General features: G+C 48.0%; 2 gene segments (V, D, J or C); one reads left to right on the top strand and one right to left on the bottom strand.

The window, feature by feature from the left end:
• The window catches only part of LOC116905410, a 978601-nt gene extending 957906 nt beyond the window's left edge, over nt 1–20695 (top strand). The window contains 6 exon segments of the C gene segment in view: nt 16699–16989; nt 17329–17373; nt 17478–17798; nt 17913–18227; nt 19633–19763; nt 20612–20695. Of these exon segments, the coding sequence occupies nt 16699–16989; nt 17329–17373; nt 17478–17798; nt 17913–18227; nt 19633–19763; nt 20612–20695 (1187 nt within the window).
• The window catches only part of LOC116905412, a 154238-nt gene that overhangs the window by 15419 nt on the left and 111831 nt on the right, over nt 1–26988 (bottom strand).

The raw sequence follows: 26988 nt of genomic DNA, 5'->3' as shown, positions 1-26988 counted from the left end.
TTCTATTTGTTTATTTATGTTTTCCTGTGTTTCTCTAAGGGAGTTCTTCATGTCTTTCTTTTTTTTTTTTTTCTTTTTTTTTTTTTTTTTTGGAACTGGGGACCGAACCCAGGGCCTTTCGTTTGCTAGGCAAGCGCTCTACTGCTGAGCTAAATCCCCAACCCTCTTAATGTCTTTCTTGAAGTCCTCCAGCATCATGATCCAATATGATTTTGAAACTAGATCTTGCTTTTCTGGTGTGTTTGGATATTCTGTGTTTGCTTTGGTGGGAGAATTGGGCTCCGATGATGCCATGTAGTCTTGGTTTCTGTTGCTTGGGTTCCTGCGCTTGCCTCTCACCATCAGATTATCTCTAGTGTTACTTTGTTCTGCTACTCACGACAGTGGCTAGACTGTCGTATAAGCCTGTGTGTCAGGAGTGCTGTAGACCTGTTTTCCTGTTTTCTTTCAGCCAGTTATGGGGACAGAGTGTTCTGCTTTCGGGCGTGTAGTTTTTCCTATCTACAGGTCTTCAGCTGTTCCTGTGGGCCTGTGTCTTGAGTTCACCAGGCAGGTCGCTTGCAGCAGAAAAGTTGGTCTTACCTGCGGTCCTGAGGCTCAAGTTTGCTTGTGGGGTGTTGCTTATGAGCTCTCCGCGGCCCCAGCAACCAGGAAGATCTGCGCTGCCCTTTCCAGGAGCTTCCGTGCACCAGGGTTCCTGATGGTGTTTGGTGTTTTCCTCTGGAGTCAGAGATGTGGGCCGAGTGTAGACTCTTCTGGTTTCCTAGGCGTGTCTGCCTCTCTGAAGGTTTAGCTCTCCCTCCCACGGGATTTGGGTGCAGAGAACTGTTTATCCGGTCCGTCTCTTCAGGTTCCGGCAGTGTCTCAGACGCAGTGGATTTCCTCCTCCTGTGCCCTTATCCAAGGGAACCCAGAGGCCGTATACAGTTTCCTCTTGGGCCAGGGATGTGGGCAGGGGTGGGCAGTGTTGGTGGTCTCTTCCGCTCTGCAGTCTCAGGAGTGCCCACCTGTCTCGGCGGTGAGCTCTCTCTCCCACGGGGTTTGGGAGCAGTGAGCTGGAGGCAGGGAGCACGAGATTGGGACTCCTGCTAAAAACCGGAAGTGTCCGGTTCTAGAGGAATTTTGCCTCTGTGTGTCCCAAGGCCACCAGTCAGGTCACTTGCAGCAGAAAAGTTGGTCTTACCTGCGGTCCCGAGGCTCAAGTTTGCTCATGGGGTGTTGCTTATGACCTCTCCACTGTGGCAGCAACCAGGAAGCAATCTATAGACTTCTGAAGAAGGACACCTGCCATTTAACAAACAGCAGGAGATTAAGTAAAGGAATTATCTTACTCTGCTTCTTTGTTCATTTCCTGGATAGCTCCTCAATGATCATGGAAGAGGCTTAGAGTTCATTAATTCTTTGTGAATTGGGCAGGAAAAAAGAAAGAGAAAAAAAGAGAAGAGAAAGAGAAAAGGAGACAACAGAGAGTCTAAAATAAGAAATAAACACCCACTCTTGCCCGTACCAGAAATGGCTATATTCAAACATAGTCTTGCTTTCAGCCATTTATAGATTATACACAAAATTTCTCTACTTAAGAAACAATTAACCTCATTCAAAAAAAAATGATACAGAAAGAGGGAGTTATATAAACATGTCAATAGAAAGCTCATTAACTTGGTAGCCACTCACTGATCAGAAAAGCTGCCCAGAGACCATTAACTCTGTGTGCACCAGAGAAAAAAGAGAAGAGAAATATTAAGAAGGAGACAAAGGAGTCTCCCATGTAGAAAAAAACAAACACTCTTGTACATAGAAGAAATGGCTACATTCAAATTTTATTATTGCTTTCATCCCTTTATACATTTTACATATGTAGATTTTACTTAAAATTTTCTCTATTTGATAAAGAATTAATTCACACATAAAATGTTACAGAAAGGGGAGTTACACATGGATGTCAATAGTAAATACAAACTTTCATTCAATAACTTCATTCTATAACTTCATTCTTTAAGCTCATTATAGGTTCAGAGCAACAGTTTGATATCTCCTTGCTTTATCAGAGTGCACGCATGGATTTTTTTGGACATGAAGGACCTAGAATAATTATTTTCCTTGATCACACATCTGTCCCAGGCCTGTTTCTCTCCTCAGTGCAATTAGCCTGGGTCAAATTAAACTTTATAGAGCTCTACTTAGAACTTTCATGTTACAGAGGACTTGAAATTACTCATATATTTTAGGGAATCTATAAAATCATAATTAGGAATTATGAAATCCTTAATTTCTTGACATAGCTTTGTTAAATGAGAATACATCTCTCCTTGATCTGGGGAAAAATCTGCCCAAAAGGAAAGGTTAATGACCAAGAATCATTAGGCAATAGTGACTGGAAAAGCTTATGAGCAGGAAGAAGCAGTCCTGGGATAAAATCTCTGAAGGTCCTGTAATTCAGAGTTTACCCATTGAAGCCATGAAAAATGGTGGGCCATCTCCACAAAATTCACTTGCTGTACTAGGTCTCTCTTAGATGGCTTCTGAGAGTCTCTCTCATGGTTGATGTACATAAGACTGGCTACTAATAACCAAGAAACAAGGTCAATGTTCGGCTGTTATAAAATTTCCTCTGCCAAGGCCATTAATCCAAAACTCTTTAATTTAGTCCCAGCCAGAGGAAAAGGGCAGTAAACAGCCATATTCATCACCAAAATATTGCAAGAATAATCCTTAGACCACATACAAATATTCGTCTCCTCTGAAATGACTTGAGCCCAGTTGTCATAATCTTCATTATCTCAGAACCACCCGCTTCCCTGCCCCTGCTGTGCTGACTCACTAAACACCACTTGAAGCATTTGGCTGCTTTCCTCATCCAAAGTCGGCACATTTACATTTCACCAAGAAACATGGCCAGGCCTGTACATTAACACCCAACTCATGGTATCACCTTCTGTCTTCATCACTATCTATTGCTGTGAAAAGACACCATGATGACTGCAGCTCAGATAGAATGAAAACCTTTAGTTGGGGTTTGGTATAAATTTAGAGGCTTACTACATTACCTGCATGGTAGGAACCATATTAGCATGTAGACAGACATGATGCTGAAAAAGACATGGCAGTTCTACATATGGATCAGCAGGCAGCAGCAAGATAGCAACAATGGACATGGCTTGGGCACTTGGACCACAAAGCAAACCCCAGGGACACACATCCTCCAATAAAGACACATGTAATATTAGAGTTTTCAAAACATACTTTAATAAGGTTACTGAAGCTCTTCAACCTCCCTTCTAGCCCACCAAACCCCAGAGGTAGTGGAAGAATGGTTGATAGGAAATGGAGGTTTTGAACCTGTTTAGAAATAGTTCTTTGGGGGCTATTCCAATCATTGTTGTCAGTTTTCCAGCCCTCTAGCAAAACACCAATGCAAATCATCAATGGCAGTTACAACCAGAAGGAACCATTAGGCTCCAGCAATGAGCCCAAGCCCACAGAGGCACTGCCAGAATATCACAAGAAGTTTTTTGTAACTTATTCTCTACAAAGTCACGGTAAGCAAAGATCAGCAGTGAGACACAAGGTGAACCAGGCCTGGGCTTCCTCAATAAAGGCTAGGGAGGCAGAGAGGCAAACCAAGGCCAAAGGCTCCTCCCCTGTCTGTAGGGACATATTTTATTCTTTCTAAACATCACATGTCTACTCACATGTTTGCTTCAGCAAAATATCCTCTCACCTGTGTCTGCTTCAACATCCATTCACATATCTGCTTTAGCCAAACATGATTTATTCTTCTGAACCTTTCTGCCCCTGCAAAAGTTCATATGGCTTAACTGATTTCCCTAAGAAATTAGAAAATTATACTTCGGCTACATCTATCCCAATAAGGCCATACCTACTCCAATCAAACCACAAGTCATAAAACCACTGCCTAACCATTCAAGGTGAGCCTATTGAGACCATTAAATCCAATCCAAGTAAGCAAGCCAGGGACTACTTCTCCATTTAGCCCCTCTAGTCATATGGGAAACTGCAAGATGATACAAAGGAAAATGAGGAATCCAAGTATGTGTCAAGGTGGGGATAGTGTCCAGAACAGCAAGGCAACATCACAATGCATCAGCTGTCTGTCAACTACTAAGAGGACATGAAGGAGCTGGTCCTACACCTTGCAAGCTGAAAATTTTCCATGACACAGAACAACAACAGGATATCCAAGAAGAGTCCTGCTGCAGGTCCATTATTAATGGTACAGCAGAAGCCAGAGACCTGGAAACATACCCCTGACTCACTGCAAGGAATGATGTCTGGAGTAAAGGGTGTAATGTAGAGGTGCATCGGAACACACCACGGCTTCAGTTTCTTTGTTTGGTTTATTTTGCATTATTTTTATTGAGGGATTGCAAATGCAGAATGCAGGTGTGAGATGCCATTGAGGTGGTGGTATTGCCAACCTTGAAGAGTGTGAATGTAGCAGTGTAGCATACATTGAGCAGGAATAGGCTGATGAAGACAGTGATGGCTATCCAAACCCTGTCCAGCTCCCCATCTAGGACTCATCATAGATCACATCAGTTCCAGCTCTGTTGAGAGAATATCGTGTGTATCATATGGATGTATCACCAATCAAGTTAAAAAAATCGATGGGCTATACAAAAGGGAAGAATAGAATGTAGAACATCTGGAGGCAGAAAGACACCAGGCATAGTTTCAGGTGACGCAGAATAGTGTGGGAAAATGTGATAAGACAAACTCATAGTAACTGAGCACAGGTCTTCAGCCACAGAGCAGATGTAGACTGGAATAAATTGGATAATTTAAATTATGATCTGATAACTGAAAATCATAGCAACATGGCCAAGGTAATATATATTGTAATATGTATTTTGAGTCTCAGTACTGATTCAGAGAAAATGAGACTGGGAGGAAGAACTGGACAAAACTTCTACACAGCTCTGCACAGAGAGGGGGGAGTTAGTGTTTGCACCAACAAGGTAGGGCTAGCTTAATTTTCTGTGTGGCAGAGTGGGTTGATAAGGAGGAAAGACCGGTAAAAAATACCTAGGCTAGACAAACAGGCCTCTCTGGGGGGCCAGGTCTGCTTTCCGCTCTCCTCGGGACAGTAGTTCCCAAAGTTGCCATATCGTGGTCCCAGAGCTCAGCTAGACATACAGAACCTAATAGTAGTCTGAAGACCCCTCCTAGTATGTCTGCCACCTCAGTGCTAAACCAGACTAGATGGAGAGAGTCTGTGACCTTTTCAGGACAGTGGCGGTACATCCTTCCTTACCTTCTGCCTGCCCATTTGTAACCAAGTGCAGAGAGTCAGAGTGATGACAGAGACCGTGTCTAGTGATACCCAGACTCCAAAAGAGGCATTGGTGTGATGGTTTGTATATGCTTGGCCCAGGGAGTGGCACTATTAGAAGGTGTGACCTTGTTGGAGTAGTTGTGTCATTATGAGCATGGGATTGAGACCCTCACCCTAGCTACCTGGAAGACAGTACTCTCCTAGCAGCCTTCAGATAAAGACGTAGAACTCCCTGTTCCTCCTGCACCATGCCTACGATGATTGCTGCCTTGTTCTCGCCTTAATGATAATGGGATGAACCTCTGAATCTGTGAGCCAGCCCCAATCAAATGTTGTTGTTTGTAAGTCTTACCTTCGTCATGGTGTCTGTTCCCAGCAGTAAACCCCTAAGACAAGTGGGAGGAGGGACATACTGCTCAGCTATGAAGAAACAATGATTGTAAGCAGAGGAAGGGCATCTAGACATAGACTGACCCCCTCTGTGTTTATTTGTATGGGTTATGGAAAGGCACAGAAACACTTAGAAGGTGATGCTTGTATCTGTCTCAGATGTCCAGCATGTGCATATCGAGGAGGGTTCTATGAGTGGACGTGGTGCTCTACATGGTGGCCATAGACCCACGCTGCTACATGTGTCCATTTGCATGCAAATGAGTGTACATGCTCAAGACATGTAAACTTCGTGATGCTCAGCAAATTGGTTCACATGGATCTGGCATGAGCATCCTTGAGAAAATCAGGACCATTCTACTGCTCTTCCTAGGGCTTCATCCATGTCGTGTGCATTTACCTGTCACCTATGGACCAGCTAACCTGGATCTGGGTCACCCTGACTCACATCCATGATGACATGTGTTCTGGGGGTACAGTATGGTCATAACCACATCCTTGGACTTTGCATGGGATGGAGGAAGACAGGTGGGTCCACCTAGGATTTTAGAAGGATATGAGAGATGAGTGAGGAATTGGTACACCCTCCACTGGAAGAATGCATGGAACCCTCGCCAGCCCCCTGGCACTGGAGGGCAAGGCACAGTAACTCATCTGAACACTTAGGGCACTTGTGCAAGTACAGGGCCAACAGCTTCCATCTCTGCAGAGACAAAGCTCCATGTCACTGAGATATGCAAGGCATCAAACTGAGGGAAGAAGAGTTTGGCCCTGACACAGGCTCAGATTAGACTCCTCCTTGGTACCCTTGATAGGTGATGATCTACAATCCACCACTTGAGTCCAAGGTTCACCCCATGAGCAATTCTCACAGAGAAGGGCTGTCAACAGGAGGAGCATGAACAGAGGACCCCAGGAGAGAAAAAAGGGAGTTCTTCCTTCACGTGACTTAGGACTCTTCCTTGGTTGTTTGGATAACCCAGGTATCAATCCAAAGTCTCCTAGCTGGGTGGACTCCATTGCCGGTGACAGTCTGACTGGGCAGGTGTAGGACATAAAAATGTTCATGTGCTCACAGACAATGGGGAATCTAGAATGTTAAACACACAGAGTTGCCTCTGACAAGAGAGATATTATACCTTGCTTTCCTCCAAGAAGTCTGTTTTACTCCAGACACTAAACAGCCTGCTGACCTTTGCATTAGCTGTGTGACTGAGATCACAACAGTTCCCGACCTCCAAGCCCCTTCAGACGTCACATCAATAGCGTCAACCATTAGAGTCCATCGCTATAGGATTGATGTCGCTTGCACTTTAGAAAGGTTTTATAACCTGCACTGTAGTTGTACCTTAAACTTTGTGATATGTAAAGAATTGAGCTAATTATCAAAAGGAAACATTCTGCCAAATGATGTTGTACTTGAATGTGCCCAAAACAAAGATCCCAGCATCAAACGCTAGTATCTTAAACCAACACAGGGACTGAGTCATATTAAACTGAACATACTTCTTGATTCACACAGACCTACACTGCTGTCTCTGTTTGCGGAGACCCATGCAGACTAGGTACTGGTGCACATAGTCAACGAGATGCTGAGGGAAGAGAGCTCATACTTTAAGGTAGATTAAAAGGGCACTGGACTTGGCTATTGACCTCCAGGCCACGCTTAATGATGAGGCAACTAAGAGTCACTGTACAGCCAGAAATGTCCCCATATGCTGGCCAGGTATAAGATGGATGGTACTACGACACTTGGTGCAAGAGAAAGAGAGTGTATATGACAGACATAGGCACTTGTAGACTTAGTACTCAGCCCACTCATGGCCCTAACTGTCTAAAAATGTGAAGGAGAATCCATAACTCGGTCCATGAGCATTACATACACACCTGTAGCTCCACCCACCTCACCTTCACACCTTTTAACATACAGATCATCAGGTTATATCAGGCCTGTGGCACTCTGAACCCATCTCCATGGCTAGTCTATATCCAGAATGCTGATGGACCAACGGTCAAGGAAGACTCTCTACCTACCACTCTGATGCATTTTCCTCCTGAGCTTCATAGTCAAAGAGAGGATCCATGAGAGTATCCAGGGACCAACCACAGCCCTATCAGCACATGGTTCTCCAGCCATGTCCTCAACTCTGTCTACCCTTGGTTATTGCTCTTTAATAGGTACCTTGTCTCACTCTGGCTTATAGGTTCCATATGTGACTATGATATGATAGTTCTTCATCTCAGGTCCGCTGAGTATCAACATTCTCACAGACCTAGAGCCTGCCTTTGCTCTGAAAGCTGTATCTTCTCAACTTGGCACTGACACAGACAGCACCCTCCATTCCTGTGTATTGACCCACATCCTACCCAGAAATACTCCTCAAGAAGCCTCCTCCTCAACCTATGTTCTTCCCCGGCCAGCACAAGCTCCTAAATCTGTGTTCTGGGTCTGATCCTTGGACCTCATAATGTGGATCTTCTGTTTACAGAGGTTCACCCCAGCGTCCTACACTACAATTACCCAGCATGGGCACCTCTGACCAGACATAACCATCCTGATTAACAATCTGCTTCTTGTTCTCCACATAGCAGTCTTTCTGATGAGGCCCACATAACCTACAGGCTCCTCACCTCTTTCTCTGACACTTCACAACACATTCTTCCTTCCCTTCCATTACATACTGTCAGTGTCTCTAAACCCAGAGAGACACCTGGCTTTTCATAGCAGTCCCAATCATTCAAGTTGAGGACCCTCACTTTAGTGAGGATGGCCAGTCCCATGACCCTTCAGAATTTGTTCCCATCTACATAGTCCTGAGGCCCTGAAGGTCACCCTCTCCCAATATCTGTACCTAACTCCTCCTGCACAGACCTGCAATGAGCTCCTTCCTCTACTCTGGGGGATCCACTAACCTGTGTATCGCGTGCCAGAGCAGGTTTGATTACTTCATTCCGTATTCTCATGAGCCCCTGAGACCAGAACTGGAATCCCTGATTCCACAATGTAAACCATCAGGTTCCCATGGCAGTCCGTTTTAGAGACCTTCTGGTCCGTGCCTCTTCTTAATTTATCCAAGGCATTCTCCTGAGTCTCAGCAATGCTTCTGTCTGAAGACATAATTTCCTCTACTTGGAAACTCAGGCAGAGCCTCGAGCCTCTTCTATAACCCATTCAGTTTGGACGGCACACCAGGCTTATCGGTGTTTTCTTGAGATAGCACTAGCTAGAGACAGGGACAGAGAGGTTTAGCCACCAAAGCTGGACTTAGATCACACATGAACAAGAGGCCCAGAGGCTATGAACCCTCTCCAATGAGCTGGTCAGGAAAGAGTGGGCATAATCACTCAGCCTCAGCCAGCTCAGGGACCCAGAAGGCCCAGGTGCACAGAGTAGGAGCACATCCAGGCTTCCTACCTTGTCCCCTGAGTCTCAAGAGTACTACATCAACTACTCCCACACATCCACATGAACTAATCTCAGTCAGCTTTGGACTCCCCCTCATGTCCAGACACAGAAACCCCCCGCCCAGAATAAAGGGGAACCTCAGGAAATACCTTATGCCACCCACTGTCAATCATGTTCTTACTCAATCATAGGGTGGAAATAGGGTGGCATTCGCATCTCTGGAACAAATGCTGTGACTCTGAGAAAGAGAAAGCCAGGAACAAATCACATCTGCTTTTACAGCTTCCACATGACAAAGGGGTCAGCACTGAATGAAGCTGCAGAAGAAGACCTCACAGACAGCCAGCATCTGTAGCCCTTCCAGATCTTTGAGCCATCCTATCACAGGAGATTGGGAAGAAGTTGACAGACCAGCCCAAGCAGAGGAAGCCTGTGTGTTCAACAGTAAATGTGTTTGCCAGCAGCCTGGTGTCAACTGAGAAGACTCTGGCGAGTGCTTGGGAGACAATCACAGGCAGCTAGAGCTGCACAACCCCATAGACAACAAGCCTGAACCACAAGGAGATGATGAAATAAATCCAGAAGACTGCGGAATCAGTTTGGCCTGGACTACAGGTTGATAGAACCAAGGCAGCTGAGCCCTGTGGTAAGTGACCCGGAGGGCAGAGGGAGGGAGCTTCCAGGGCATGCCTGGGAATGCCTTCAGACCTTCTGAGAAGCAGAAAGTAAGCACCCTGGGGTTCCAGGAACCATCCCAGCATTCAAGACTTACTAAGGAAATAGAAGCAAACCTGAGCTGAAGGAGAGAAAGAAAAGTAGAGGGAAGCCCAAGCCACTCAAAGTATCAGGCAGGACAACTTCCAGTGAGCTGAGAGAACAGGAGAGCTGGAGAAGGCAGAGCAAGCCCAGCAGATCAGGAGAACCAGCAAAACACCTACCGGGACTCAGGGCATAGGAGTCTGGATGACTAGAGAAACCCAGAAACTGAGAGAACAGGCTTAACAGCTGTCATGGACTTAGGGATATGCAAGCCTGGGGCACCAAGCTGATCTGCATAGAGGGCCAGGGTAAGTGGGGATCCAAGACATTTAAGAATGACCAGCGCTGGGCAGAGAGGTGGCCTGGGAGAAGATGGCTGGTCTTCCCCATGAGTCCAATAGCAAGATTGTCGGAATAGGTTATCCTATGACAGATGGCAGTATCAGGGACCAAATGAAGATGATATAGAAGAATTAGACCATGTGGGAGTTAAGAGTTAAGGACACAAGGCTGACCTGCCCATGGGAACTACGGCTGATAAAAGTGCTGTGATTCAGGGCATTTCTGGAAGCTCTGTGATCCAGGTTGCAGTACACAAGTAAACTGGGACAGACGGGAGTTCTGGGGGTTCAGTTCAGATACTGGGAACTTAGGGAACCAGAGTGAGTAGCAAAGGGAAGCTGGGGCTGATGGCAGAGCTATGAGACGGCACTGGAACTCTAAAGACCAGACCTTCTAATCAACTATAGAGGAAATGGGGTAGGTAGGAGTGGTAGATACAGCTGAGCATCACAGGGGATTGGGGACAGCTATACTGGGGCTAGCAGTGCAAACACAGAAATCGGGGGACCAAAGGGGGAAATGAGGATGACCTTGGGTAGATAGAAATGCTGGATGCCTAAGGTACCTCCAGGAGCTTAGGGAACCTCGAAGAGCAGCTACAAAGCTGGTGGTGTTAGAGACACTTTCAGAACCAGATCTGGCAGGTTGGCATGTAGAAATGGGGTTAATGGAGATCCAGGACAGTGACAGATTCAGGAGAATAAAATACAAACAACCGAAAGAGTTATGTGCCCTGTCAGAAGCTGATCTGACACCCACAGCAGAGACATCTAAGGTCTCACAGCCCGCATCAAACGGGCTTCTGATGCTAAGGACAGCACAAAAGGAAGGAGGCATCAAGCCATCCTGGGGAAGACAGTGCAGTAGTAGCCAGGAGTGTAAGCCCAACAGCAGTGGGACTGGTGTAGCAGCCAGGGACAGGGTCCCTGCCAAGATGAGCCTCAGGGGAGCTGAGCAACTGAGAAACTCACCAGCTGAGAAGCTCAGGGGAATCAGGGTAAGTGGAGGTTCCAGAGAACCAGGGGAAGTCAAGAGCTCAGAACCCAAGAAGGGGCACCTGCTAAAGAGCTAAGGCCTGCGAGAGTGTGGGGAACACTTTCAGCAGCTTTAGGGGAGCCAAGACAGGTAGAAGTGTGGGGACCCAAACAGGGAAGCTCCAGGGGAGCTAGGAAAGGTGGAACTGTGGGAATCCAGGCAGAGTAGCACCAGGGAAGCCAGGAAAGGTGGAAGTGTGGAGACCCAGGCAGAGCAGCACCTGGGGAGCAAGGAAAGGTGGAAGTGTGGAGACCAGGCAGAGCAGCACCAGGGAAGCCAGAGGAGCCAAGCAAGGGGAAGAAAAGGAGAGGCGGGAGACACAAGCAGGGCAGCACCTGGGGAGCTGGGACAGGTGGAAGGGTAGGGACCCAGGCAGAACAGCACCAGGGGAGCCAGGACAGGTGCAGTGTGGGGACCCAAATGGGGCAGCGCCATGGATGGGGGATGGGGGTGGGGGGAGCAAGGAAAGGTAGAAGCGCAGATACCCAGGCAGAGCAGCACCAGTGGAGCCAGGACAGGTGGGAGGGTGGAAACTCAAACAGGGCAGCTCCAGAGGAGCTAAGAAAGGTGGAGGTGTGGGGACCCAGGCAGAGTAGCACCAGTGGTGGGAGGTAAGATGGTAGTGTGGGGATCCAGGCAGAGCAGCTCCAGGGGAGCTAAGAAAGGTGGAGGTGTGGGGACCCAGGCAGAGTAGCTCCAGGGGAGCCAGGACAGGTGGAAGGGTAGGGACCCAGGCAGGGAAGCTCCAGGGGAGCTAAGAAAGGTGGAACTGTGGGGATCCAGGCAGAGTAGCACCAGGGGACCAAGGAAAGAATAAGTGTGGGGATCTAGGCAGAGCAGGTCCAGAGGAGCCAAAAAGTAGAAGTGTGGAGAGCCAAGCAGGGCAGCATCTGGGGAGCCAGGACAGGTAGAAGTGGGGGATCCAACCAGAGCAGCACCAGAGGAGCAAGGAAAGGTTGTACTGTGGAGATCTAGGCAGACAGGGGAGCCAAGACAGGTAGAAGTGTGGGGACCCAGACAGAGCAGCACCAGGGGAGCCAGGACAGGTAGAAGTGTGGGGACCCAGACAAAGCAGCACCAGTGGAGCCAGGAAAGGTGGTAATGTAGGGTCCCAGGCAGAGTCGCACCAGGGAACCAAAGAAAAAAGAAGTGGGGGGACCAGGGAGTGCAGCTCCAGGGGAGCCAGGACAGGTAGAAGGGTAGGGACCCAGACAGAGCAGCTCCGGGGGAGCCAGGGCAGGTGGAGGTGTGGGGATCCAGGCAGGGCAGCTCCGGGGAAGCCAGGACAGGTGGAAGGGTAGGGACCCAGGCAGAGCAGCACCAGGGAACCCGGGACAGGTAGAAGGGTGGAAACCCAAACAGGGCAGCACCAGAGGAGCAAGGAAAGGTTGTGCTGTGGAGATCTAGGCAGACTAATACCAGGGAAGCCAAGACAGGTAGAAGTGTGGGGCAGACAGAGCAGCTCCAGGGGAGCCAGGACAGGTAGAAGGGTAGGGACCCAGACAGAGCAGCTCCAGGGGAGCCAGGACAGGTGGAGGTGTGGGGACCCAGGCAGGGCAGCAACAGGGGAGCCAGGAGACTGTGGAGACCCAGGCAGAGTATGGGGACCAAATGGGAAGTGTGGGGACGGGGCACTGTGTGTCTGGGGAGCAAGGAAAGGTAGAAGTGGAGAGACCCAGGCAGAGCAACACCAGGGGCCAACAAGGTAGAAGTGTGGGGAACAGAGCAGAGCAGCTCCAGGGGAACCAGGACAGGTGAAAGTGTGGGGACCCAGGCGGGGCAGCACCAGGAGTGTCAGGAGAGGTGGAAGTTAAGTAGTTATAGGGGAACAGGGGCAGGATAGAATGAGGGATGCAGGCTGAGAGGATACAGGGGAAATGTGGCAAGTGGAAGGGCAGGAACAGAGGCAGAGTGGCTACAGGGAAGTTGAGGCAGGTAAGACTGTGGGATCCAGGTCAAAAAAACACTGAAGACCAGTAGAAAGGAAACTGGTGCATGTGGTAGTGGGGGGGATTGAGAGCAGTCACAGGAAGAGCCAAGGAGGGAATGCAGGCACAGGGGGTTGGGGGGCACAGCTGAGCAAACACTAAAGAGCCAGGCTGTAGCTGAAGGGCTATAAGGATAGGACCAAGCTGAGAAGCTGCTGGGAATCTGGAGCACAAGGGGTGTGGGGGTAGCAGGCTGAGCAGCTCACAGGATCAGGGATAGGTAACTGTAAGGAGGCCTAGGCTGAGCATCTCCATGACAGCTGGAGCTATTAAATGTAAGCTCCAGGCTGAAATCTACAGGGAAACAGAGGCCAGGGGGAGTGTGGGATCCAGGCTGAGCAGATCCAGGGGATGAAGCTGGTAGGAGGTTTAAGAGGCCACGCTGAGCAGCTACAGGAGAGATGGGACATTAGGGAGGGCAGGCATCATGGCCAAGCAGATACTCAGTAGCTGAGATAGATGTGGGGGACCAGCTTAAGCAGTAGACACAGGGGAGCAGGATCTAGTCAGCTTCTAGGGATCCAGGCTGTGTAGACATGGAGGAACTGGGGGAGCTATAAGTAAATATACTAGGCGTAAAATTACAGGGAAACTGAGGCCAGTGGGAGGGTGGGCCTCCTGCTGAACAAGTAACAGAGAGACAGAGCTGATGGGTAGAAGAGGAACCAGGCTGATGAGCTCCAGGAAATCTGTGGGGACTCGGTCAATGGGAGAACAGGGTGAGCAGCTATAGAGGATCAGGGATAGGTGAAAATGTATGGAGTCAGGCTGAGCAGTTACATGAGAGCTGGAGCCCTAGTTATGTGGAGGTCCAGGCAGAGGGGCTGGAGGGTAGCTGAGGAAATGGTGCTAGAGAATCAGGCTAGGCAGACACAGGGGAGCAGGTTCTAGTCTACCTATGAGTGGGGATCCAAGATGTGTAGAGAAAGGATAGCAAAGGTCATGGAGGATTCCAGGCTTAGGGGTCACTGGGAAACTAAGACTGGTGGAAGTGGGAATGTCCTAAGTGAACAAAGTCCACGAAGCTAGAGCCAGTGGGTGTAAAGGTAGCAGGCTGAAGGACTATAGAGTATCTGGGATAGAAGGGAATGTGGGGAGCCCTGCTGAGCCACTACAAGGACAGTGTGGCTAGCAGGCTCTAGGAGATAAAGCTGAGTATCTGAAAGGAAACCAAGGGAAGTAGAAGTGTAGGATTCCAGAAATGAGCAAGTGCAGGGCACTTGAGGCAGATATCAGTGTAGGGAACCAGACTGAACATTTCACAGGTCACCCAGGGTAGGTAAGAGATCTGGAACATCAGAGAAGCCTCTGGAAGCCCTGAGCACCTACAGTAGACCTAAGGCAGGTGGGGTGTAGGGAATAAGCTGTGCAGCTCCTGAGGAGGAGGACAGGTTGGAGTAGAGGAGGTTCTGACTAAAGAGTTGAATGGGAGCAAGGCAGGTGGGAATGTGGAGGAACTAGCTAGACAGAAGTCCAGATGAGATTGAGGGCCACATGGTGCCATGAGCCGATGAGCTGGCCTTAGAAATCACTCTGCTGGGACCAGGGCCAGGGGTTTGAGGAACAAGGCTGAGGTGAAATGGTAGCATGATAGGGAGACAATGGCAGAGAGGAAGGAGAAGGCATGCGTAATTCATGGTGGAGTGCAGGGAGGGAAAGAGCCAGGAGGTCTAGGCTGGAGCTGATCCAGCTTTCTGCACTGATGAGAGGGATGGGACTGAGTTCTTTTGGCTCCAGGAGCCAGGGCAACAAGACAAAGGAGCCTAGCATAGCAAGGACACATCTGGATCTAGGACCAGGAGAAGAGGGCAAGACCGAAAGTTCAGGAGGTCGTGGGAGGGAGTGGGAAATCTACAAGGGACTGTCTTTAGAAAAGAGTAAGTGCCCAGTGGAGGGAGTGCCCAAGAAACAAGTCCAGTGTTGGGAGAGATCGGGGTGGGCAAAGGCTATATGTGCAGTAGGCAGGCCCAAGTCCCCAGGAAGGAAAGAAGAAGTGCATAGGAAAACGGGTCAGGTCTAGCAGAAGCCAACTGAGGTGCTCAGGACTGAGAGGCAGAGCCCAGGACCCGGGAATTGCTGAGCTCATGCAGGTACCAAGAATAACTGAGAGCTAAGAGAAAAACGATCTAGGGAATAGGGGGACATGAGGAAGGACTGTTGGCTGAGAAGGGAAAGGGAAAGGCACAGGGAGAATCCTAACGGTTGGCATAGACAAAGGAAATATACAGGCTTTGGGTCGTTAGTCCTGGGCTCTGGATATGATCCACCGAGATTGTGGAAACAGAAGAGCAGGAAGATCAAATCTGTCCCAACTATACAGGGACACACGGTCAACCTACAAAAGGAAGGAGGTGTGAGGATCAGGGGCTGAGCAGGGAGGAGGTGTGTGGAGGTGTTAGACCTCAGGTGCAGCAGAGACTAGCATGGCCCTGGGGATAGAGGGAAGGACCCAAGGGACACAAGGGACAGGAGGGCGAGGTGAGGTGATGACCAGCATTATACAAATGGGGGCGCTGTCCAACTTATAGGGCCCTGTACTACTGAGAAAGGAAAGGGACTTCCCGAGGTTTGGCAATACAAGCCCCATGCAAAGCAAAGGCAGAACCCATGGCACTGTGAAGACAACACTGGAACAGAGGAGAAGCCAAGGCTGAGTTCACCAAGGTCACATTAGTGAGAATACACCGCAAGGAGAGGGGAGGCACTGAGCACCCAGGTCAAACCAGACAGGCCCATGCTGAGTCCCTGGAAAGTGGGGGAGGGGAGCACCTGGTGACCTGTAAGAACTGTGAGATTTGAGGAGAACCAAGGTAAAAGTTGTGTCAAAGGACACATGTTTAGCAGGCTGGGCCGACTTAATGCGGGACACACGTGCAGGCAAAGCCAAGAGGGCTGTGTAGGAGCCACAAGTGAATCCTAACCCAAGAACAGAGAGTGCTAAACCTACTTGCATCAAAGCCAACTAAAAGGACAAGGCCAGCAAAACAAAGCTAAGGCCAGAGATCTTGGACTATGAAGAGTTCAGAGAACCTAAGATCAAGGACCATTAGTGAACAGACCAAGGCAGGTAAAGCAGCCTAGGAGTTGACAAACACAGGAGAATACAGTAGACAGCAGGGATGACCCCGACTTCAGTTTGGGCTTCACTGTTGTCCAAACTGTGTGCAGCTTATATGCCCACGGGTAAGAGGTTTAGCATTAGAACACAGATACCTGCATTGGACAGTTGGTGGGGGAATAGAGATACCCATACTGCAAGGCTCTTTGGGCCATTTCCTGAAAGTGTAATAGGAATGGGCCTAGGCTCAAAGGGATTAGGTGTGATCTGGCCTGGTGAGGCTGACATTGGCAAGCCCAATGGTTGGGTGTTGCCTCCTCCATTTATACAGCCAGGGACTTGGGGAGGGTACAAAATGGAGGACTTGTAGAAGCTTGGGTCCAGACCTGTCAGACAGAATGATCATGCATACTTATTCTTGTAGCTGAAACAACACCCCCGTCTGTCTATCCACTGGCTCCTGGAACTGCTCTCAAAAGTAACTCCATGGTGACCCTGGGATGCCTGGTCAAGGGCTATTTCCCTGAGCCAGTCACCGTGACCTGGAACTCTGGAGCCCTGTCCAGCGGTGTGCACACCTTCCCAGCTGTCCTGCAGTCTGGGCTCTACACTCTCACCAGCTCAGTGACTGTTCCCTCCAGCACCTGGCCCAGCCAGCCCGTCACCTGCAACGTAGCCCACCCGGCCAGCAGCACCAAGGTGGACAAGAAAATTGGTGAGAGAACAACCAGGGGACGAGGGGCTCACTAGAGGTGAGGGTAAGGTATTAGACTGCCTACACCAACCAGGGTGGGCAGACATCACCAGGGAAGAGACCTCAGCCCGGGAGACCAAAAATTCTCCTTTCTCTCCCTTCTGGAGATTTCTATGTCCTTTACACCCATTGATGAGTATTCTGGGTAAGATGCCCTTGCATCATGACATACAGAGGTAGACTAGAGTATCAACCTGCAAAAGGTCATACCCAGGAAGAGCCTGCCATGATCCCACACCACAACCAACCTGGGGCCTTCTCACCTATAGACACCAATAACACACAGCCTTCTCTCTGCAGTGCCCAGAAACGGTGGAGGTGTTTGCAAGCCTTGCATATGTACAGGTAAGTCACTAGGCCTTAAACTCCAGCCCCAGGTCCAACGAATGTCCTCAGAGGCCCATGTTGGAGGATAGTGACATATTTCCACCTTTCTTCTTCATGTACAGGCTCAGAAGTATCATCTGTCTTCATCTTCCCCCCAAAGACCAAAGATGTGCTCACCATCACTCTGACTCCTAAGGTCACATGTGTTGTGGTAGACATTAGCCAGAATGATCCTGAGGTCCGGTTCAGCTGGTTTATAGATGACGTGGAAGTCCACACAGCTCAGACTCACCCACCGGAGAAGCAGTCCAACAGCACTTTACGCTCAGTCAGTGAACTCCCCATCGTGCACCAGGACTGGCTCAATGGCAGGACGTTCAGATGCAAGGTCACCAGTGCAGCTTTCCCAGCCCCCATCGAGAAAACCATCTCCAAATCCGAAGGTGGGAGCAGCAGGGTGTGTGGTGTAGAAGCTGCAGTAGGCCATAGAAAGAGCTTGACTTAAGTAGACTTCTGCCCTCTTACTGACCTCCATGCTGACCACTCTGTATCCACAGGAAGACCACGAGGTCCACAGGTATACACCATGCCACCTCCCAAGGAACAGATGACCCAGAGTGAAGTCAGTATCACCTGCTTGATAACAGGCTTCTATCCCAGGGACATTTCTGTGGAGTGGCAGATGAACGGGCAGCCACAGGAGAACTACAAGAACACTCTGCCTACTGTAGACACAGATAAGAGTTACTTCCTCTACAGCAAGCTCAACGTGAAGAAGGAAACATGGCAACGGGGAAACCTTTTCACGTGTTCTGTGCTGCATGAGGGCCTGCACAACCACCATACTGAGAAGAGTCTCTCCCACTCTCCTGGTAAATGACCCCAGAGTCCAGTGGCCCCTCTTGGCCGAAAGGATGCCAACACCTACCTCTACCCCCTTTCTCTGTGTAAATAAAGCACCCAGCTCTGCCTTGGGACCCTGCAAAAATGTCCTGGTTCTTTCTGAGACATAGAGTCCAGCAAGGTCATGGGCTGAGAGGCGTCCAGGGTTTGAGGCCTGAGGTTTGACTAAGGAAAAAATGTGGTCTACACTGCCAGACCCAGCACTTTTGATTTGCTGGCATGAACAGAATTTACCTCTCAAAGAAAAGTGGAAGCTTATCCCAAGGCAAACCCTCTCACTTTCTCTTCCTCTAGCTAATACATCTATAGTGGGCACAGAATATATCACCAAAGTAAGGACGACCCAAACTCCACCTCCCTCAGTCCACCCTTACCCCTCTTCCTGGCCAAGGATCCCACGAAGGCACTCAATGGACACATATGGTCACAGGATATCAGACAGACCCTTGCTATTCCACCACTCAATGCAATAAGCATTCCAGAGACTAAGTCTAATGTAACAATGCAGATAACTGTCACTGCTCTCTCACTGCCCATGAGAATCAACATGGACCCATTAAACACAACGTGATGAGCAACCCTGAGGGCAAAAGGCCCATATGTATGCATGCACACACATCTTAAAAAGCACAGCACAGTCACACACACACACGCACACACACACACACACACACACACACACACACACAGGAACCTCACATGGGCATCCTGTGCACTACTCACAGATGAAAAGAAACAAGGACTGCACACAAGATTGTCCCAACATTCACAAGTGGGCCAGCTATGACAGATACAACTTTCCTCCGTCTCAGATGCCCACAGACATTTTCATGCACACATGAGTTCCCTGGGGTCAATCTGTCCCTGACCCTGGGATGCTGCCCCTAACCTCACACAGTTGGCACCCATCCAAAACTGTATAACTTACTCACTTCCCACTGTGGATCTTAACTGCAGTCCTAGCATCATGGGGAATCAGCTCTGCAATCCCTCTGGCCCTCAGTTCTTGGTCATCAGCAGATACAGGATCAGGAAGACCACACAGACACTACCCATGAGAGGCACAGGCCCTGACTCAGCCTAGCCAGGCTCAGAACTCAAGGCTGGGACACACAAAATGACCTATTGTATAGGCCAGGCCACCATCAGGTCCAGGGTGTCTGGTGAGCTCAGGGACAAAACTACAGCACTTTGGGGAGCTGAAGTTTCTGGTCCAGAGAGAGATCAGAAAGGAGAGATGGCCCCAGGGAGGGTCTGCCGGCCCAGTCTCGCTGTAACCCTCTTCTGAGCCTCTATGCAGCCTCCTGTCACACAGGAATGGCCCTAGCCGCACAGTGTTGGGATAAACAAACGCTGACTTCCCTCTCTGTCCAGGGATGGAAGTGGATGATGACTGTGCTGAGGCCCAGGATGGGGAGCTGGACGGGCTCTGGACGACCATCACCATCTTCATCAGCCTCTTCCTGCTCAGTGTGTGCTACAGCGCTGCTGTCACACTCTTCAAGGTCAGCCACAACATCTCCACAGTGTCCAGACAGTCCTTACACTGTTCCCCATACTGTCTCTGTGATCAGCTATGCCCCACACTGTCCCATGCTATTGACCAGTCTTACATGCTGGGCAATGCCGCCTAACCTTCTCTATGACACAGACTCACAGTGTCCCATGCAGTCTCCATAATTCCCCAAGATGTCCACACTCTATCACTGTGCTGCCTCATGCTGCCCCCACACAGTCCTTTCCTCCTTGGTATGCTATCCCAGGCTGTTGTCCCTATTTTTATTGTCACCTGACACTGTCCCTAGTGTCTCATACTGCCAATGTTGGCTCCCACATTGTCTCCACACTCTGCACACAACCGGACAATAAACCCTGCTGTCCCATAATATTCCCTGTTGTCACCAACTCTATCCCTGCACATTTCTCTATGTTCCCTGAATTCTAATGTTGTTTGCACATTGTTAGTGTCTAATGAACTCTCTCCCAGGTGTACCTTCTTCCATGCTGTCTCACCTCATCTCCCATTCTGTCCTTGTACTAACCCCACTCTATCACCACACTGTCCCTATTCACTGACCCTATGAAGTTCCCATGCTGTCCGCATTCTGTCCCATGTTGTATCCTCATCCTCGTCTCATGTAGTTCAGATCTATTTGACACTTATTCCCACTCTATGCACACATTTCCCCTATACAATCCCTGTCTGATCAACATGCAATCCTCTAGACACCCATGTAACAGGTTAGAGACTCTAGGGATGGGTACTTGCCTGGCTGAGCTATCTCTCTTGGTGGGAGAGGAAACACAGGTCAGAGTGCAGTCCTGATCTTGTCTTATTTACTCTGCTCCACAGGTAAAGTGGATCTTCTCCTCAGTGGTAGGGTTGAAGCAGACGCTGGTTCCTGAATACAAGAACATGATTGGACAAGGGCCTTAAGCAACCTCCTATGATGGCAAGGGATTCCACAGGCCCTGAAGGACCCTATCCAATGTGCCAAGCAGCCTGACTCAGATCACACTGTCTGCTCACTTCACTATACTCTGTCCATTAGACCCAACCTCCCTCAATTCTTTTCTCTCTGAAGAACTATGTGGACATTAGTATTCGACAGGGCACAGCCTCCAGGACCTAAAACACCATCACAGCAGCAGCCAAGACACTGGGTAGGGCCAGAAGGGCCATAGTCTCCTGCCTAGTTTATCCATTCTGTTGGGCTAGAGAATCACTGAAGAAGAAATAAGTGTCTATCTTGCCTGTATCCAACTGGGAAGGGACCAACCTTGGAACCAATCCTGTCAGCATCATCTCCTAAACACAATGATGATAAAAGAAGACACAATTTTTTGATCCCTAAGATGAGACAGATTTCAACCAGGCCAGAAAGAGGAAAGCTGGGCAGCCATGGCCCAGCTGAAGCTGAATGAATTATTCCATTGGCCTTCGCATCACCATATCCTGTCAGGTTCCTTTGTACCAGTTCCATCAACCCTGGAATACAGAAAAGACCTGTGTTTCTGAGAATCTTGGGACAGAACCATCCAAAGGTTGGAATCCTTTTGTAGAATATGCTTCTGATCCTGGGTACAAAATACTGGATTCATAAAGGAGAAAATTCACAGACAACCCTGAAGTCCTGAAACCTAGACACCACCACCTCTCTGGAATTCTGAACTCTATGCTAGAGATACAAGAGAGGAAGGCCTGAGCTTCATGGCCTCTGTGTAGCCCTAGCAGGAGCAGAGGCCCCTAAGCAGGGGTTGAGAGACAAGCAAGGATCACCTAGAGAGAGACCTGATAAACAGATTCCAATCAGACGACAAAAGATGAAGAGCAATAGAGGTGGAAGGGCATAGGAAAGAGCCATGGTATAGCAGGTTTGTCTTGCAGACCTTGACTTCTGTCCATGACTCTGAGACTTAGCTAATGACAGCTGGGGCAGCAGTCCAAGGAATTACCATGCCCCCTACCACCAGGTTACTAGAGTGTGGAGTGGGTCTACTACAGAGCTCCAATACCTGTTTCTTCATCACTTCTCCACCAATTAAAACTTGGAGTCTCCAGACAGGAAGAAAATGAAGGCAGGAAGGAAAAGTGGGCACCTGCTCTCCTGTGTCTGTCTGGCAGATCTCAAAGGAGTTTGGGCTTTCAATTTCTTAGAGATCATTGATGGCTTTAAGGTCTCTGTCTGGTTTCTTCGTTTATTTTGGGGGTTTTTTGTCAATAAAATATTTTTCAAATATTCTAAACTCACTGTGTTCTTCTATGTGGATCATCCTTGGCTACAAAACATGGCACACTTAAGTAGACCAGTGAGTAAAGAACCCAAGATGTGAGAACTGCGTACTTCTACATAGTCCCAATTTCCCAACAAAATGATGTACTTCCTCCATTAGGCACTTTATCACCATCACAACCTCCCAATATGGCCATCATATGCTGAATGCACCAAGGGCTTGATCCAATAATTAGTTTAGAGCTCTCAAGATCTAACAATATCTGGAAAGTCCTACATAGACACCTCCACAGAAATCCTATCACTTAATGCATTCAAGGGGATAACCAAAAGAACCGTCATATCAGAGAAGAATCTTACCAGAGGGTCACAACAGAAGCTCCTGTCTCTGTTTCCATGTTGCTGCCTTGTCCCAGGGATATCAAACTTAACACTTCTAGCCAAAATGCATGGCCAGTACCTTAGAAGTCTTCGTTCCCTCTCCAGTTTCTCTGTTTCTGAGTCTCTATCTCTCTATAGAATCATCCTTTCATTGGCAGACATCCTTCTGTCTCTCCTCATCTGTTCCTAAAGTCGTGGGCAGACCATCCATCTTTAGTTTCCCAAAAAGCTCAAGGATGCACTAACGATTAACAACATTCTCACAAACAAACTCTAAGAACGCATCAAAAAGATTATTCAATGTGATCAAGTAACTTCATGCCACAGATAGAGGAATAACTCAAACTATAACAATCAAGCAATGGAATAAAGACAATGTAAACAAAATGAAAGAAAAAAAACACATGATCATCTCATTAGAAGCTGAAAAAGACATGAACAAAATACAAAGTCTTTAACAAAAACGCCTCCTCATGATAAAAATCTTGGACAAAATAGGGATAAAAGGGGCATTTCCAATCACGATAAAGGGGAATTATAACAAAACAAATTAGATGGGGAGAAACTCAAAGCAATTCTACTAAAATCAGAGACAAGCCAGGTCTGTATCCCTGTATCTCTCCAGTATAGTACTTGAAGTTATAGCTAGTGCAATGAAAAACCTAAGGGATATCAAGAGGTTTCAATATGAAAAGGAAAAAGTCAATTGTCAATATTCACAGATGATATGATAGTAATATGCATAAGTGCCCCCTAAAATTCTACCAACTCCAATACCTGATAAATAACTTCAATGAAGTAGCTGAATAAAAGCTTAACTGGGGGAAAAAAATCAGTGGCCTTCCTGTATTCAAATGATAACATGGCTGAAAAAGAAATCAGGGATTCGAGGGAGAGCAGCTGAGGCCAGATAATATGACAGGTGACATTAAGATTCTACTCTGTGTATTTGCAGGTTGTTATCAATGTTCCTAAGGGATGGATGGTACCGGGCTTTGTATATTTAAGTGGGCAATTGTATCTTATCAATTGGATCAAAGGTTATTTTGCTGTGTGTTCGTTTATCTGACGGTTTGAGTGTAGGAAACTGTGCAGTGGCAAGAGACACTGGTCCAGCACCCAGATGGGATGTGTTTCTGCCAAGATATCAGGCAGATATCTTGGGGCACTATGGTGCTGGATCCAGCAGGATAAAAGACGACAATACAATTTTTTTTATTTTTATATTTTGTACAAAAACAGATGACGCACAGTGGTGAATCAAGGTGATGGGCAACAATCGACTACTAAACTTAAGAGTTGAGAGAAGGAGAACTGGAAGATAGGGGCACTTGAGCAGCAGGTCCTCTGCACTCCAGACACCGCCTGGACCTGAAGGGACTAGATCAACAGTTCTCTGCACCCAAATTCCATGGGAGGGAAGGCTGAACTTTAAGAGGGGCAGACACACCTGGGAAGCCAGAAGAGACTACACTCTGCCCACATATCTGACTCCAAAGTAAAACACTTAATGCCATTTGGGACCCCAGGGAATGGGGACCCCCAAGGGAAGAGGCAGCGCAGTCCCTCCTGGTTGCCACCCTCAGGGAGAGCTCAACAGCAGCCCCCTACGAGCAACTTGTGCCTCAGGAACACAGGTAAGATCAACTTTTCTGCTACCAGCAACCTGCCTGGTGGACTCGGGACAAAGGCCCACAGGAACAGATGAAGACCAGTAGACATGAAAAACTACACGCCCGAAAGCAGAAGACTCTGCTCCCATAACTGGCTGAAAGAAAACAGGTTTATAGGACTCCTGACACAAAGGCCTATAGGACGGTCTAGCCACTGTCACAAATACCAGAACAAGGTAACACCAGAGACAACCTGATGGCGAGAGGCAAGCGCAGGAACCCAAGCAACAGAAACAAAGACTACATGGCATAATCGGAGCACAATTCTACCACCAAAGCAAACACGGAATATCCAAACACACCAGAAAAGCAAGATCTAGATTTAAAATCATATTTGATCATGATGATGGAGGACTTCGAGAAAGACATGAAGAACTCCCTTAGGGAAACGCAGGAAAACATAAATAAACAAGTAGAAGCATATAGAGAGGAATCACAAATATCCCTGAAAGAATTCCAGGAAAACACAATCAAACAGGTGAAGGAATTAAAAATGGAAATAGAAGCAATCAAGAAAGCACAAAGGGAGACAACCCTGGATAAAGAAAACCAAAGAAAGAGAGAAGGAGTTGTAGATACAAGCATCACCAACAGAATACAAGAGATAGAAGAGGGAATCTCAGGAGCAGAAGATTCCATAGAAATCATCAACACAATGGTCGAAGATAATGTAAAACGGAAAAAGCTACTGGTTTAAAACATACAGGAAATCCAGGACTCAATGAGAAGATCAAACCTAAGGATAATAGGTATAAAAGAGAGTGAAGACTCCAAGCTCAAAGAACCAGTAAATATCTTCAACAAAATCATAGAAGTAAACTTCCCTAACCTAGAAAAAGAGATGCCCATAAACATACTAGAAGCCTACAGAATTCCAAATAGATTGGACCAGAAAAGAAACTCCTCCCGTCACATAATAGTCAAAACACCAAATGCACAAAACAAAGAAAGAATATTAAAAGCAGTAAGAGGGAAAGGTCAAGTAACATATAAAGGCAGACCTATCAAAATCATGCCAGACTTCTCACCAGAGAAAATGAAAGCCAGAAGACCCTGGACAGATGTCATACAGACCCTAAGAAAACACACATGCTAGGCCAGGTTACTGTATCCAGCAAAGCTCTCAATTAACATAGATGGAGAAACCAAGATATTCCATGACAAAACCAAATTTACACAATATCGTTCTACAAATCCAGTGCTACAAAAATAATAAATGGTAAAGCCCAATATAAGGAGGCAAGCTACACCCAAGAAAAAGCAAGAAACTAATCGTCTTGGCAACAAAACAAAGGGAAGAAAAGCACACAAACATAACCTCACAACCAAATATGAATATAACAGGAAGTAATAAACACTATTATTTAATATCTCTCAACATCAATGGTTTCAACTCCCCAATGAAAAGACACAGATTAACAAACTGGTTACGCAATGAGGACCCAGCAATTTGCTGCCTTCAGGAAACACACCTCAGAGACAAGGACAGACATTACCTCAGAGTAAAAGGCTGGAAAACAACTTTCCAAGCAAGTGGTCGGAAGAAGCAAGCTGGAGTAGCCACTCTAATATCAAATAAAATCGATTTTCAACTAAAAGTAATCAAAAAAGATAAGGAAGGACACTTCAAATTCAACAAAGGAAAAATCCACCAAGAAGAATTCTCAATCTTAAATAGCGATGCTCCAAATCCAAGGGCACCTAGATACATAAAAGAAGCCTTATGAAAGCTCAAAGCCCACATTGTACCTCACACAATAATAGTAGGAGATTTCAACACCCCACTCTCATCAATGGACAGATCATGGAAACAGAAATTAAACAGAAACATAGACAGACTAAGAGAAGTCATGAGCCAAATGGACTTAACGGATATTTACAGAATATTCTACCCTAAAACAAAAGGATATACCTTCTTCTCAGCACCTCATGGTACTTTCTCCAAAATTGACCACATAATTGGTCAAAAAACAGGCCTCGAGATCTCTGCTCCCAAACCCCGTGGGAGAGAGACTTCACCGCCTGGTCAGGTGGGCACTCCTGAGGATGCAGAGCGGAAGAGCCCACCCCTGCCCACATCCCTGGCCCAAGAGGAAACTGTATAAGGCCTCTGGGTTCCCTTGGATAAGGGCACAGCAACAGCGGGTGCCCTGAGTCTGAGACACCACCGACCAGATAAACAGTTCTCTGCACCCAAATCCCATGGGAGGGAGAGCTAAACCTTCAGAGAGGCAGACACGCCTGCGAAACCAGAAGAGACTGCACTCTGCACACATCTCTGACGCCAGAGGAAAACACCAAACGCCTTCTGGAACCCTGGTGCATGGAAGCTCCCGGAAAGGGCAGTGCAGATCTTCCTGGTTGCTGCCACCGAGGAGAGCTCATAGGCAGCACCCCACGAGCGAACTTGAGCCTCGGTGCACAGGTAAGACCAACTTTTCTGCTGCAAGAGACCTGCCTGGTGAACTCAGGACACACAGAGGCAAAATTCCTCTAGGACCGGGCACTTCCTGTGTTTACCGGGAGTGCCAAACCCGCGGATCCCGGCCCGCAGCAGATCTCTGCTCCCAAACCCCGTGAGAGAGAGACCTCACCGCCTGGTCAGGTGGGCACTCCTGAGGCTGCAGAGTGGAAGAGACCACCAACACTACCCACCCCTGCCCACATCCCTGGCCCAAGAGGAAACTGTATAAGGCCTCTGGGTTCCCGTAGAGGAGGGCCCAAGAGCAGCAGGACAGCTGTGTCTGAGACACCTCCAGAACCTGAAGGGATCTACCGGATAAACAGTTCTCTGCACCCAAATCCCATGGGAGGGAGAGCTAAACCTTCAGAGAGGCAGACACACCTGCGAAACCAGAAGAGACTGCACTCTGCACACATCTCTGACGCCAGAGGAAACACCAAACGCCATCTGAACCCTGGTGCAGGCTCCAGGAAAGGGT

This window comes from Rattus rattus, chromosome 7 (genome assembly GCF_011064425.1).
Source record: "Rattus rattus isolate New Zealand chromosome 7, Rrattus_CSIRO_v1, whole genome shotgun sequence".
NCBI classification, from domain to species: Eukaryota; Metazoa; Chordata; class Mammalia; order Rodentia; family Muridae; genus Rattus; species Rattus rattus.
This window is presented reverse-complemented; position numbering and strand designations above follow the sequence as displayed.